Source organism: Mobula hypostoma, chromosome 15, assembly GCF_963921235.1.
Source record: "Mobula hypostoma chromosome 15, sMobHyp1.1, whole genome shotgun sequence".
NCBI classification, from domain to species: Eukaryota; Metazoa; Chordata; class Chondrichthyes; order Myliobatiformes; family Myliobatidae; genus Mobula; species Mobula hypostoma.
The window spans coordinates 74,173,903-74,187,605 of NC_086111.1; the positions used below are offsets into that span (position 1 = coordinate 74,173,903).

The 13,703-nt window shown below is 49.7% G+C and overlaps 1 protein-coding gene across 1 annotated transcript in view; it reads left to right on the forward strand.

Moving 5' to 3' along the window:
* The first annotated feature begins 3,037 nt into the window (after window positions 1-3,037).
* LOC134356984 (mitochondrial intermembrane space import and assembly protein 40-A-like) overlaps window positions 3,038-13,703 on the forward strand; it is a 29,498-nt gene continuing 18,832 nt past the window's right edge. Inside the window, exon 1 of the mRNA XM_063068275.1 lies at window positions 3,038-3,168. Within this exon, the coding sequence (XP_062924345.1) occupies window positions 3,147-3,168 (22 nt within the window). The 5' untranslated portion in view covers window positions 3,038-3,146. The remainder of the gene's footprint in view (window positions 3,169-13,703) is intronic.

Here is a 13,703-nt window from a genome sequence, read left to right on the forward strand (position 1 = left end):
GTGTGTGTGTGTGTGTGTGTGTGTGTGTGTGTGTATGTCTACGTCTTTTGCACAGTACTGTACATTAGAGAACTCTGAATATTACGTTGTTAAATCTGAAATAGATTTTTGTTCTTTCAGCGATCAATGAGTCAAAGTCAACGTTAAGTTTATTGTCATGTTAACAGGTCCCATGTAAAACATACTTGCAGCATCACAGGCACGGAGCATCAGATAAGCAACATTCACAATAAAAAACTAATACGTTTTTTACAAGAAAGTACAAAACTAGAATGAAAAAATCCATTTAGTAGTTCATTGGCATTTGGTTTTGTTTTTGACAGTCAGTCAGAAAGTCTTAGAGCTAAATAGCACAGAAAATGTCCCTTGGGCCTAATTTATCTGTGTCGACTAAGTTCATACCTAATTCAGATTCAGATTTTTAAGCACATTGGGTGAAACATTGGGTGTTGGGGTGGAGATACGTCTCTACCAGAGGAGGTGTAAGGTGCTCCTTCCCTTCGCTCGCCTGCAGGTCCCCCTTGGGCGAGGTGTAGCACCTACTTAGCCCCCGAACAGGGTCACGTGAAGTCTTGCGAGCAGGTGGCGGATGGTCGTATGAGCAGCCGGTGCAGATCACAAGTCCTGGTTATGTGACCACTGACGCCAGGCAGACAATCTCTGAAGAGTATTGATAATGACTGAGGTCACTTGTCTTGTAAAGACACTGTCCAGAAGAAAGCAATGGCAAAGCACTTCTGTAGAAAAATTTGCCGAGAACAATCATGGTCATGGAAAGCCCATGGTCGTCTACGTCACACGACACAGCACATAACAAACAAAGAAACACACTGTGAAATGTGTCACAACAAGCAGCACACTCACACGTGCTGAAGACAACCGACAGGTAGTGTCACACATTCAGCATACCTACAATCTTCGATAGAACACCAGCAGCAAGCTGCCTCAATGAGCTAATCTTGCCTGGCTGCATTTGGCCCACATCCTTCCAGACCTTTCCTGTTTGACTACCTGTCTCAACCACTTCCTCGAGTATCTCCTTCCATATCCCGATGCTCCTCTGGGTGGAGAAATTGCCCCTTAGGTCCCACTTAAATCTCCCCCCCCTTCAACTAAACCTTGGAATTGTGTTGTGTTGTGTTGTATTGTGTTCTGTCCTCATTATAGGAAGCATGTGGAAGCTTTAGAGAGGGTTCAGAGATTTACCAGGATACCGCCTGGATTACAGGGCTTGTCTTATGAGGACAGGCTAAACGAGCGAGGGCTTTTTTCTTTGGAGCAAAGGAGTGATAGAAAAATGGAGGGTCACATAGGAGGGGAGGGTCTTAAGAGCTGGCTCTTAACAGAAGGGCATGTACTGTGCTGTATCTACCTTGTAAACCTACTCTAGCAAAAGGACTGTGACCCCACGCCCCTCATGACTTCATAAACCTGTTCCCCTCAGCCTCCTCCACTCCAGGGAAAACACTCCCAGCCTGTCCTGTCTCTCCTGGTAACTCGAGCCCTCCAGTCCCGGTAACTTTAGAAGTCCCTTACAGCTGAACACGTTACCGAGACAGAAATGGCTAAAATGAGGGGGGCACCACTTTGAGATGGTTGATGGAGGGAGGGGTGTCAGAGAGTGGTGGGTGTGGGGCGGGACACTGCCGTGGGTGGTGGATGTGGGGGGACACACTGCCATGGGGTGGTGGGTGTGGGGGGGACATTGCCACGGGTGGTGGATGTGGGGGGGGACACTGTCACGGGTGGTGGGTGTGGCGGGGGGACACTGTCATGGGTGGTGGGTGTGGGGGGGGGACACACTGCCGTGGGTGGTGGGTGTGTATGGGGGACACTGTCACGGGTGGTGGGTGTGGGGGGGGGGACACTGTCATGGCTGGTGGGTGTGGGGGGAACACTGTCACGGGTGATGGGTGTGGGGGACACTGCCAGGGTTGGTGGGAACACTGTCATGGGTGGTGGGTGTGGGGGAGACACTGTCACGGGTGGTGGGTGTGGAGGGAGACACTGTCATGGGTGGTGGGTGTGGCGGGAACACTGTCATGGGTGGTGGGTGTGGGGGAGACACTGTCACGGGTGGTGGGTGTGGAGGGAGACACTGTCACGGGTGGTGGGTGTGGGGGAGACACTACCACGGGTGGTGGGTGTGGGGGAGACACTGCCACGGGTGGTGGGTGTGGCGGGAACACTGTCATGGGTGGTGGGTGTGGGGGAGACACTGTCACGGGTGGTGGGTGTGGCGGGAACACTGTCATGGGTGGTGGGTGTGGGGGAGACACTGTCACGGGTGGTGGGTGTAGGGGAGACACTGTCACGGGTGGTGGGTGTGGCGGGAACACTGTCATGGGTGGTGGGTGTGGAGGGAACACTGTCATGGGTGGTGGGTGTAGGGGAGACACTGTCACGGGTGGTGGGTGTGGGGGGGGGACACTGTCATGGCTGGTGGGTGTGGGGGGAACACTGTCACGGGTGATGGGTGTGGGGGACACTGCCAGGGTTGGTGGGAACACTGTCATGGGTGGTGGGTGTGGAGGAGACACTGCCACGGGTGGTGGGTGTGGGGGAGACACTGTCACGGGTGGTGGGTGTGGGGGAGACACTGTCACGGGTGGTAGGTGTAGGGGAGACACTGCCACGGGTGGTGGGTGTGGCGGGAACACTGTCATGGGTGGTGGGTGTGGGGGAGACACTGCCACGGGTGATGGGTGTGGTGGGAACACTGTCACGGGTGGTGGGTGTAGGGGAGACACTGTCACGGGTGGTGGGAGAGGCAGGTACATTGAAGAGGCGCATGGATGACTTTCATTTCCCTCTCTAGCGGAACTTTCCCGCACTTGTCGAGTCGACATTTCACGCAGTGACAGCTAAAATCACGCACACTCTGTACGGTTCTCGGTGTGGACGCGCCTGGCGATGAGGACGCGGATCCCACAGTCACAACCCCGGGCACGGGCGCGGGCGCCGTCCCGACACCTTGCCCCTCCCCCGTGCGCGCCCCCGCACGCTCCGGAGCGCGGCTTCCCATTGGTCGGGCCCGCCTGCCGCCTGTCATTGGCTGGCGGGGTCTTGCCGTGCGCGGGGGGTGAGAGGTCGCGGCGTGGTTCTGGGCGGACAGACGGACGGAGGGACCGACCGACCGGGCAGCGATGTCCCACTGCCGGCAGCAGGGTGAGCTGCGACCGGGGCACAGCCACCGCGGGGGAGGGAGAGAGAAAGAGTGAGTGAGTGGCGGGAGGGAGAGAAAGAGCGAAGGGCTCTTCAGCGCTTTATCCCCCCGACCTCTCACCTCTCACCTCTCACCCCCCACCTGCCGGCTTGTCCTCCCCATCCACCATTTACTCTGGCGTCTGCCCCCTTCCTTTCCAGTGCTGAGAAACGCTGACCCTCCATAGATAGTGTCCGACCCGCCGAGTTCCTCCAGCATTTTGTTTGTGTTGGGAGAAATTATTGCGAGGGTGAGGGGCAGAGTGTGTGAGTGGGGAGAGAGAGGTCAGAGGGGGTGGGGGTGGGGGAACAAAGAAGGGCAAGGTCAATGGGCAAGGTCAGACAGAGATAGGAGTACGGGTGTGGTGGGGGTCTGAGGCAGGGCCGTGCCAGGTGAGGGATATTTGCATACCAGGGATTTCAATCTCTCAGGGCTACTTCTGCCAGTCTTTTAAAAATAGTCATAGTCACACTTTATTGATCCCGGGGGAAGTTGGTTTTCGTTACAGTTGAACCATAAGTAATAAATAGTAATAGAACCATAAATAGTTAAATAGTGATTTGTAAATCATGTCAGATGGAAATAAGTCCAGGACCAGCCTATTAGCTCAAGGTGTCTGACCCTCCAAGGGAGGAGTTGTAAAGTTTGATGGCCACAGGCAGGAATGACTTCCTATGACGCTCTGTGCTGCATCTCGGTGGAATGAGTCTCTGGCTGAATGTACTCCTGTGCCCACCCAGTACATTATGTAGTGGATGGGAGACATTGTCCAAGATGGCATGCAACTTAGACAGCATCCTCTTTTCAGACACCACCGTGAGAGAGTCCAGTTCCATCCCCACAACATCACTGGCCTTACGAATGAGTTTGTTGATTCTGCTGGTGTCTGCTACCCTCAGCCTGCTGCCCCAGCACACAACAGCAAACATGATAGCACTGGCCACCACAGACTCGTAGAACATCCTCAGCATCATTTGGCAGATGTTAAAGGACCTCAGTCTCCTCAGGAAATAGAGACGGCTCTGACCCTCCTTGTAGACAGCCTCAGTGTTCTTAGACCAGTCCAGTAAACAATCTCCCTCAGAGGATAATTGGCAGCTCAGATTTTTGAGCTGCACTCCTAAACTGTGGAATTCACTACCTAAAACTATAAGCAATACAGACTCAGTTAACACTTTTAAACCTATTTGAAACTTATTTAGCCTTGTTTTATCTTTTTATCTTTTCATATTTATTGTTATAAACTTTATTTTCATGTTTACAACTTATTGCATTGTAAACCGCTGTGAACTATATTGTTTTATAAACAAATCATTATTGTATGTAGTCGGGGGTGGTGGGGTTGAGGTGTTTGGGGTATCTGGACAGGGCATAGAGGGGTGTAGATGTGCAAAGAGATGGGATTCGTTTACGTTGGCATTGTACGCTTATGGCTTGTGTTAGTTATACAGTTACAAATCTGGATGAGAGAAAAGAGGTTGAGATGTTATCACTGTTCCAGGGACTACCAAGGAATGAGACGACATTGACCACGACAAACTACTTACCTTCTCTGGTTGGTCAGAGTGTGTTTCAGTGTTTGAACTTTGCATTGTCTAAGGTTAACTTGCGGGCTTCGAGTTGGTGGTAAGGAAGGCAGGTTCAATGCTAGCATTCATTTTGAGAGATCTAGAACATAGGAGCAAGGATGGAATGCTGAGGCTTTACGAGTCGTTAGTCAGATTGGGGTATTGTGAGCAGTTCTGGGTGCTTTACCTAAGAAAAGATCTTCTGATGTTGGAGAAGGTTCACAAGGTCTCTGGGCCTGTACTTGCTGGAGTTTAGAAGAAGTGGGGGGGAATCTCATTGAAATCTATTGAATATTGAAACACCCAGATAGAGTGGATGCAGTGTTTCCTATAATGACTGAGTTTAGGACCAGAGGGCACAGCCTCAGAATTGAGGGATGTCCATTTAGAATGGAGATGAGGAATTTCTTTAGTCAGAGGGTGGTGAATCTGTGGAATTCATTGCCACGGATGGTTGTGGAGGCCAAGTCACTTGGTATATTTAAAGCAGAGACTGATAGGTTCTTAATCAATCAGGGCGTCAAAGGTTACGAGGAGAACGGGGTTGAGGAGGATGCTAAATCAGCCATGATGGAATGGTGGGGCAGACTCGATGGGCCAAATGGCCACATTCGGCTCCCACATCTGGTGAAGCGAGTGGCCAGAATGAGACAGGTTCCTCAGGCAGCTGGAGAACACCGAACAGTACAGGCCCTTTGGCCCACAATATTGTGCTAACCCTTTAAACTACTCCAGGATCAATCTAACCCTTCCCTCTCACATTACACCCCACCTTTCTATCATCCAGTTCCTATCTGAGAATCTACTAAATGCTCCTAATGTTCGTCAGCATCCCTGACTGGGTGTTCCACTCTCCCACCGCTCTCTGTGTTTTAAAATAAAACAACTTTGGACATTTGCATCCTCCCCTATAATTTTCTCCAATCACCTTTAAATTATGCCCCCTCATATTGGCCATTTCCACCTTCGACATCAATCCTCTGGCTCTCCACTTGATCTGTAAGCCTGTTTCTAAAATGGTGAGTGTGCGTCTTCAGGTCCTGTACCTGCTCCCTGATGTTAGCAATGAGAGGGGAGCATTTCGGCGTTGATGGTCCTCGGTGATGGATGCTGTCACCGTGAAGCTGCCCTCGGTAGGGTTGTGGCTGTGGTAGAGCTCAGTGCTGGGTCGACATTGCAGCTTCCATACCAGGTGAGGGTGCAACCAGTTCTCTACAGTCTGGGGAGGTTGTCAGGCGGTGCTGAGCAATGGGGAGACGAAGGATCATAGGAGCAATGTGGACGAAGGTGCTTATGGTAGACCTCTTTATGTGGGTGATGGGATAAAGGAAGATAATGGTATAACTTTGTGAAACATGACTTAGACCCTGCACAGTCCTATTTGCTGCCCTATGTAGTCACTATGATGGTAAATTGGTGTATTATTGTGACATATACTAAGATACAGTGAAAAACTTTGTTTTAGATCAGGAGTCGGCAACCTTTTTGTGTATGTGGGCTGGATCGCGTATTAACGAGCAATTGGTGGGCCAGATAAATGCCACAAAAAAACTTGAAATATGGGAATTATCCATTTAAATACTTCTAGTTATGTTTTGCCTCAAGTTAATGAATAACGCGTGCTAGAAAATCATTTGTGCTTAAGGTTGCCTAGCCCTGTTTTAGAACATAGAGCAGTACAAACGCTTCAGCCCATGATGTTGTGTTGATCTCCCAACCCACTCTAAAATCAACCAAACCCTTCCCTCCCACACAGTCCTGCAACCCTCTCTAAAATCAACCAAACCCTTCCCTCCCAACCCACTCTAAAATCAACCAAACCCTTCCCTCCCAACCCACTCTAAAATCAGCCAAACCCTTCCCTCTCAACCCACTCTAAAATCAACCAAACCCTTCCCTCCCAACCCACTCTAAAATCAACCAAACCGTTCCCTCCCACACCGTCCTCCAACCCTCTCTAAAATCAACCAAACCCTTCCCTCTCAACCCACTCTAAAATCAACCAAATCCTTCCCTCTCAACCTTCTCTAAAATCAACCAAACCCTTCCCTCCCAACCCACTCTAAAATCAACCAAACCCTTCCCTCCCAACCCACTCTAAAATCAACCAAACCCTTCCCTCTCAACCTTCTCTAAAATCAACCAAACCCTTCCCTCTCAACCCTCTCTAAAATCAACCAAACCCTTCCCTCCCAACCCACTCTAAAATCAACCAAACCCTTCCCTCTCAACCCACTCTAAAATCAACCAAACCCTTCCCTCTCAAACCTCTCTAAAATCAACCAAACTCTTCCCTCCCAACCCTCTCTAAAATCAACCAAACCCTTCCCTCCCAACCCACTCTAAAATCAACCAAACCCTTCCCTCTCAACCCACTCTAAAATCAACCGAACCCTTCCCTCCCACACCGTCCTCCAACCCTCTCTAAAATCAACCAAACCCTTCCCTCCCAACCCACTCTAAAATCAGCCAAACCCTTCCCTCCCAACCCACTCTAAAATCAGCCAAACCCTTCCCTCTCAACCCACTCTACAATCAACCAAACCCTTCCCTCTCAACCCACTCTAAAATCAACCAAACCGTTCCCTCCCACACCGTCCTCCAACCCTCTCTAAAATCAACCAAACCCTTCCCTCCCAACCCACTCTAAAATCAGCCAAACCGTTCCCTCTCAACCCACTCTAAAATCAACCAAACCCTTCCCTCCCACACCGTCCTCCAACCCTCTCTAAAATCAACCAAACCCTTCCCTCTCAACCCACTCTAAAATCAACCAAACCCTTCCCTCTCAACCCTCTCTAAAATCAACCAAACCCTTCCCTCCCAACCCACTCTAAAATCAACCAAACCCTTCCCTCCCAACCCACTCTAAAATCAACCAAACCCTTCCCTCCCAACCCACTCTAAAATCAACCAAACCCTTCCCTCCCAACCCACTCTAAAATCAACCAAACCCTTCCCTCCCAACCCACTCTAAAATCAACCAAACCCTTCCCTCCCAACCCACTCTAAAATCAACCAAACCCTTCCCTCTCAACCCTCTCTAAAATCAACCAAACCCTTCCCTCTCAACCCTCTCTAAAATCAACCAAACCCTTCCCTCCCAACCCTCTCTAAAATCAACCAAACCCTTCCCTCCCAACCCACTCTAAAATCAACCAAACCCTTCCCTCTCAACCTTCTCTAAAATCAACCAAACCCTTCCCTCTCAACCCTCTCAACCCTCTCTAAAATCAACCAAACCCTTCCCTCCCAACCCACTCTAAAATCAACCAAACCCTTCCCTCCCAACCCACTCTAAAATCAACCAAACCCTTCCCTCCCAACCCACTCTAAAATCAACCAAACCCTTCCCTCTCAACCCACTCTAAAATCAACCAAACCCTTCCCTCTCAACCCTCTCTAAAATCAACCAAACCCTTCCCTCTCAACCCTCTCTAAAATCAACCAAACCCTTCCCTCCCAACCCTCTCTAAAATCAACCAAACCCTTCCCTCCCAACCCACTCTAAAATCAACCAAACCCTTCCCTCTCAACCCTCTCTAAAATCAACCAAACCCTTCCCTCTCAACCCTCTCTAAAATCAACCAAACCCTTCCCTCCCAACCCACTCTAAAATCAACCAAATCCTTCCCTCCCAACCCACTCTAAAATCAACCAAACCGTTCCCTCCCACACCGTCCTCCAACCCTCTCTAAAATCAACCAAACCCTTCCCTCTCAACCCACTCTAAAATCAACCAAACCCTTCCCTCTCAACCCTCTCTAAAATCAACCAAACCCTTCCCTCCCAACCCACTCTAAAATCAACCAAACCCTTCCCTCCCAACCCACTCTAAAATCAACCAAACCCTTCCCTCCCAACCCACTCTAAAATCAACCAAACGCTGCCCTCCCAACCCACTCTAAAATCAACCAAACCCTTCCCTCCCAACCCACTCTAAAATCAACCAAACCCTTCCCTCTCAACCCTCTCTAAAATCAACCAAACCCTTCCCTCTCAACCCTCTCTAAAATCAACCAAACCCTTCCCTCCCAACCCTCTCTAAAATCAACCAAACCCTTCCCTCCCAACCCACTCTAAAATCAACCAAACCCTTCCCTCTCAACCTTCTCTAAAATCAACCAAACCCTTCCCTCTCAACCCTCTCAACCCTCTCTAAAATCAACCAAACCCATCCCACCCAACCCACTCTAAAATCAACCAAACCCTTCCCTCCCAACCCACTCTAAAATCAACCAAACCCTTCCCTCCCAACCCACTCTAAAATCAACCAAACCCTTCCCTCCCAACCCACTCTAAAATCAACCAAACCCTTCCCTCTCAACCCTCTCTAAAATCAACCAAACCCTTCCCTCTCAACCCTCTCTAAAATCAACCAAACCCTTCCCTCCCAACCCTCTCTAAAATCAACCAAACCCTTCCCTCCCAACCCACTCTAAAATCAACCAAACCCTTCCCTCTCAACCTTCTCTAAAATCAACCAGACCCTTCCCTCTCAACCCTCTCTAAAATCAACCAAACCCTTCCCTCCCAACCCACTCTAAAATCAACCAAACCCTTCCCTCCCAACCCACTCTAAAATCAACCAAACCCTTCCCTCTCAACCTTCTCTAAAATCAACCAAACCCTTCCCTCCCAACCCTCTCTAAAATCAACCAAACCCTTCCCTCCCAACCCACTCGAAAATGAACCAAACCCTTCCCTCTCAACCCACTCTAAAATCAACCGAACCCTTCCCTCCCACACCGTCCTCCAACCCTCTCTAAAATCAACCAAACCCTTCCCTCCCAACCCACTCTAAAATCAGCCAAACCCTTCCCTCCCAACCCACTCTAAAATCAGCCAAACCCTTCCCTCTCAACCCACTCTAAAATCAACCAAACCCTTCCCTCTCAACCCACTCTAAAATCAACCAAACCGTTCCCTCCCACACCGTCCTCCAACCCTCTCTAAAATCAACCAAACCCTTCCCTCCCAACCCACTCTAAAATCAACCAAACCCTTCCCTCCCAACCCACTCTAAAATCAGCCAAACCGTTCCCTCTCAACCCACTCTAAAATCAACCAAACCCTTCCCTCCCAACCCACTCTAAAATCAACCAAACCCTTCCCTCCCAACCCACTCTAAAATCAACCAAACCGTTCCTTCCCACACCGTCCTCCAACCCTCTCTAAAATCAACCAAACCCTTCCCTCTCAACCCACTCTAAAATCAACCAAACCCTTCCCTCTCAACCCTCTCTAAAATCAACCAAACCCTTCCCTCCCAACCCTCTCTAAAATCAACCAAACCCTTCCCTCTCAACCCTCTCTAAAATCAACCAAACCCTTCCCTCCCAACCCACTCTAAAATCAACCAAACCCTTCCCTCCCAACCCACTCTAAAATCAACCAAACCCTTCACTCTCAACCCACTCTAAAATCAACCAAACCCTTCCCTCTCAACCCACTCTAAAATCAACCAAACCCTTCCCTCCCAACCCACTCTAAAATCAACCAAACCCTTCCCTCTCAACCCACTCTAAAATCAACCAAACCCTTCCCTCCCAACCCACTCTAAAATCAACCAAACCCTTCCCTCCCAACCCACTCTAAAATCAACCAAACTCTTCCCTCCCAACCCACTGTAAAATCAACCAAACTCTTCCCTCCCAACCCACTCTAAAATCAACCAAACCCTTCCCTCTCAACCCACTCTAAAATCAACCAAACCCTTCCCTTTCAACCCACAGTAAAATCAACCAAACCCTTCCCTCCCACACCGTCCTCCATTTCTGTATCATCCGTGTGCCCAAGAGTATCTTAAATGTCCCTGATGTATCTGCCTCTACCACAACCCAGGCAGAGCGTTCCACACGTGTCAAATAAATAAACCAACCATCTCTGACATCGCCCTGATACTTTCCTGCAGTCACCTTAAAGTTATGTCTCCTCGTTTTAGTCATTTTGCCTGTCATCCATGCAGGTCGTTTTGTCACCTCAGTCCAAGGGAAACAATACCAGAATAAAGTTACAGAGAGAGTGCAGTACAGGCAGAGGTAGATTGTTCTGGAGAGCTATTTATACTGGTGATGTAGAAGCTGTGCTTGGGCCTGGTGGTACGTGCTTTCAGGCTTTTGTCTTCTGCCTGATGGGAGAGGAAGTGAGAATACCTGGGGCGGGCTGAGACTTCGATTATGTTAGCTGCGTTCAAAGTCAATTTGTTATCAAAGTGCAGTAATGTCACCATGTAGAACCCTGAGATCCATTTTCTTGGAGGAGTTCACTGTAAATCCAGCAACCTTAGTCGAGTCAATGGAGGGCCACATCCAAAAGGCTGGACAAACAACTAACGTGCAAAAGGAAAAGAGAAAATAATAACAAATAAACAAACAATAAATGTCGAGAACATGAGATGAAGACTCCTTGAAAGTTAGTCCAGAAGTGAAAGTGAGGCAGTGAGAATGTAGAAGAATCCCAAACAAGAGAAAATCTACAGACGCTGGAAATCCGAGCAACACACACAAAATGCTGGAGGAGCTCAGCAGGCCAGGCGGCATCTATGGAAAAAAGTACAGTCGACGTTTCGGGCCGAAACCCTTCGGCAGGACTGGGGAATAAAAAGCTGAGGAGTAGATTTCAAAGGAGGGGGGAGAGGGAAACACCAGGCGACAGGTGAAACTTGGAGGGGGGTGGATGAGGCAAAGAGCTAGGAAGTTGATCGGTGAAAGAGACAGAAGGCCAAGGAGAAAGAATTGTGGCAGGGGGATGGTGGGCGAGGAGATAACATGAGAAAGGAGATGGGAAATGGTGAAGTGGTGGGGGAGGGGAGGCTTCCTAGCTCTTTGCTTCATCCCTCCCCCTCCCAAGTTTCACCCGTCGTCTGGTGTTCTTCTCTCCCCTACTTTCAAATCTACTCCTCAGCTTTTTTTCTCCAGGCCTGCCAAAGACTTTCGGCCCGAAACATCAACTGTACTTTTTCCCATAGATGCTGCCTGGCCTGCTGAGTTCCTCCAGCATTTTATCCATGTAGAAGAGGCTGGTTTCTGGGCTGTGTCCACAACTCTGTGTAGTTTGTTGCACTCCACAAGACGTAGAAACAAAATAAGGCCATTCAGCCCCTGAGGTCTGGTCTGCCATTCCATCACTACTGATTTACTATCCCTCTCAACCCTATTCTGCCTTCTCCCCAGAAACTTTGATGTCCTGACTGATCACGAACTTATCAAACTCCACTTTAAATATACCCAATGACCTGACCTGACCTCCACAGCTGACTGTGGCAATGAATTCCATAGATTTATCTCCCTCTAGCTAAAGCAATTCCACCTCGTCTCTGTTATAAATGAATATTCTTCTCGTCTGAGGCTGTGCCCTCTGGTCTGAGACTCCCCCGCTGTAGGAAACATCCTCTCCACATTCACTCTGTCTAGGCCTCTCAATATTCGATAGGTTTCAGTGAGATCTCCCCCACCCCGGTGAGTACTGGCCCAGCACCATTAAACACTTCGTATATGTTACCCCTTTCCTTACCCGTCACGGGCAGAGCAGTTGCCGTGCCAAGCTGTGTTGCATCCCAATAGGATGCTCTCGATGGTGCATTGATTAATATTGGAGAGGGTGCATGGAGCTACTCAGAATTTCTTCACACTCTTGGGCCGGCTGATGGCACAATGATATCAGCGCTGGACTCGGGAACGAAAGTTCCCGGGTTCAAAACCAGTCGGGTCCACTCCCGAGTACGCTTTCCATCCGTGCCGGGTTGAGTGTCGAGATCGCAACTCGACCTCGTAAAATGAAGGGAAAATACTGCAAACACACAGTCTCTCTCTTGCTCTGTGCCTTGTAAAAGCCATGAAAAAGTCGTCGTCATGGACGCACACACAGACGCGCAAGCACAGACAAAAAAAAAATAGAATTTCTTTACACTCTTGAGGAAGTGGAGGTGTTGGTGAGCTATTTGGCTGTGCTGTGTACATGGTTAAAACAGCGGGTTATTGATGATGTTCACTCAGGGCTATGGTCTGGGTGCAGGTCTGAAATTGTTGCTCTTGTACATCAAACACTTGGTTATTTTGGTTCTGGATAAGCTGAGTTTGCTCTCTTTCTTGAATTAGACTGTTTTATTTAGAGATACAGTGGTAACAAGCCCTTCCAGCCCAACGAGCCCAATTACACCCATGTGACCGATTGTCATACCAGCCGGAGTGTGTGGACAGTGGGAGGAAACTGGAGTAAGCAGGGGAAACCCACATGGTCACGAGGAGAACGTACAAACACCTCACAGCAGTGGGAATTGAACCCGGGTCGCTGGTGCTGTGAAGTGTCACACTAACCGACAGGCTGCGGTGGTGCCCAAATTCAGAACTTTCGGGGAATTCAGTTGTTCCAGCCAGGGGTGGTAATGGGAACAAGCTCCCACTACCTATAAAATGCTCCCAGTGGCGTGTGTCTCAAACAGCCTCTGACAACCAAGTCCAGCTCCTGACCTTCACATGTGGCTAAGCTACTAAGCCCAGCAGATCTGTCTCTACTGACAGGAGACGGGGCAAAGGCCGGTTACTGGCACCTTGAAGCCAGTCGCTTTGGGCTGATGGGGCTCGTCAGCCCAGGTTGGCAGCTCATCCAGGAGATGGAAAGCTCTGATCTCTAACCTCCGCTGCCTTGCAGCTCTACCCACCCATGGGGAAGGTTTCAGGAGTAAACTCCGAGGGAAAATCGGGAGCTGGAGTCACTACGCTGAGTTCAGTGTTGACTGACAACTCCTGCGACGCTGCTGGTACCAAACTGTATCAGTGTCTGCCGTTCCTTTGGGTTTATCAGGTGCGTGGGGGGGGGTGGGGGAGCCTACTGCGTGGGCAACAGCTCGCACTCCGTATTGTACTGTCCTGGCCTGTGCATCTAGACAGCTAGGATGCAACATCCATGGCCAACTCTGACTGACGGAG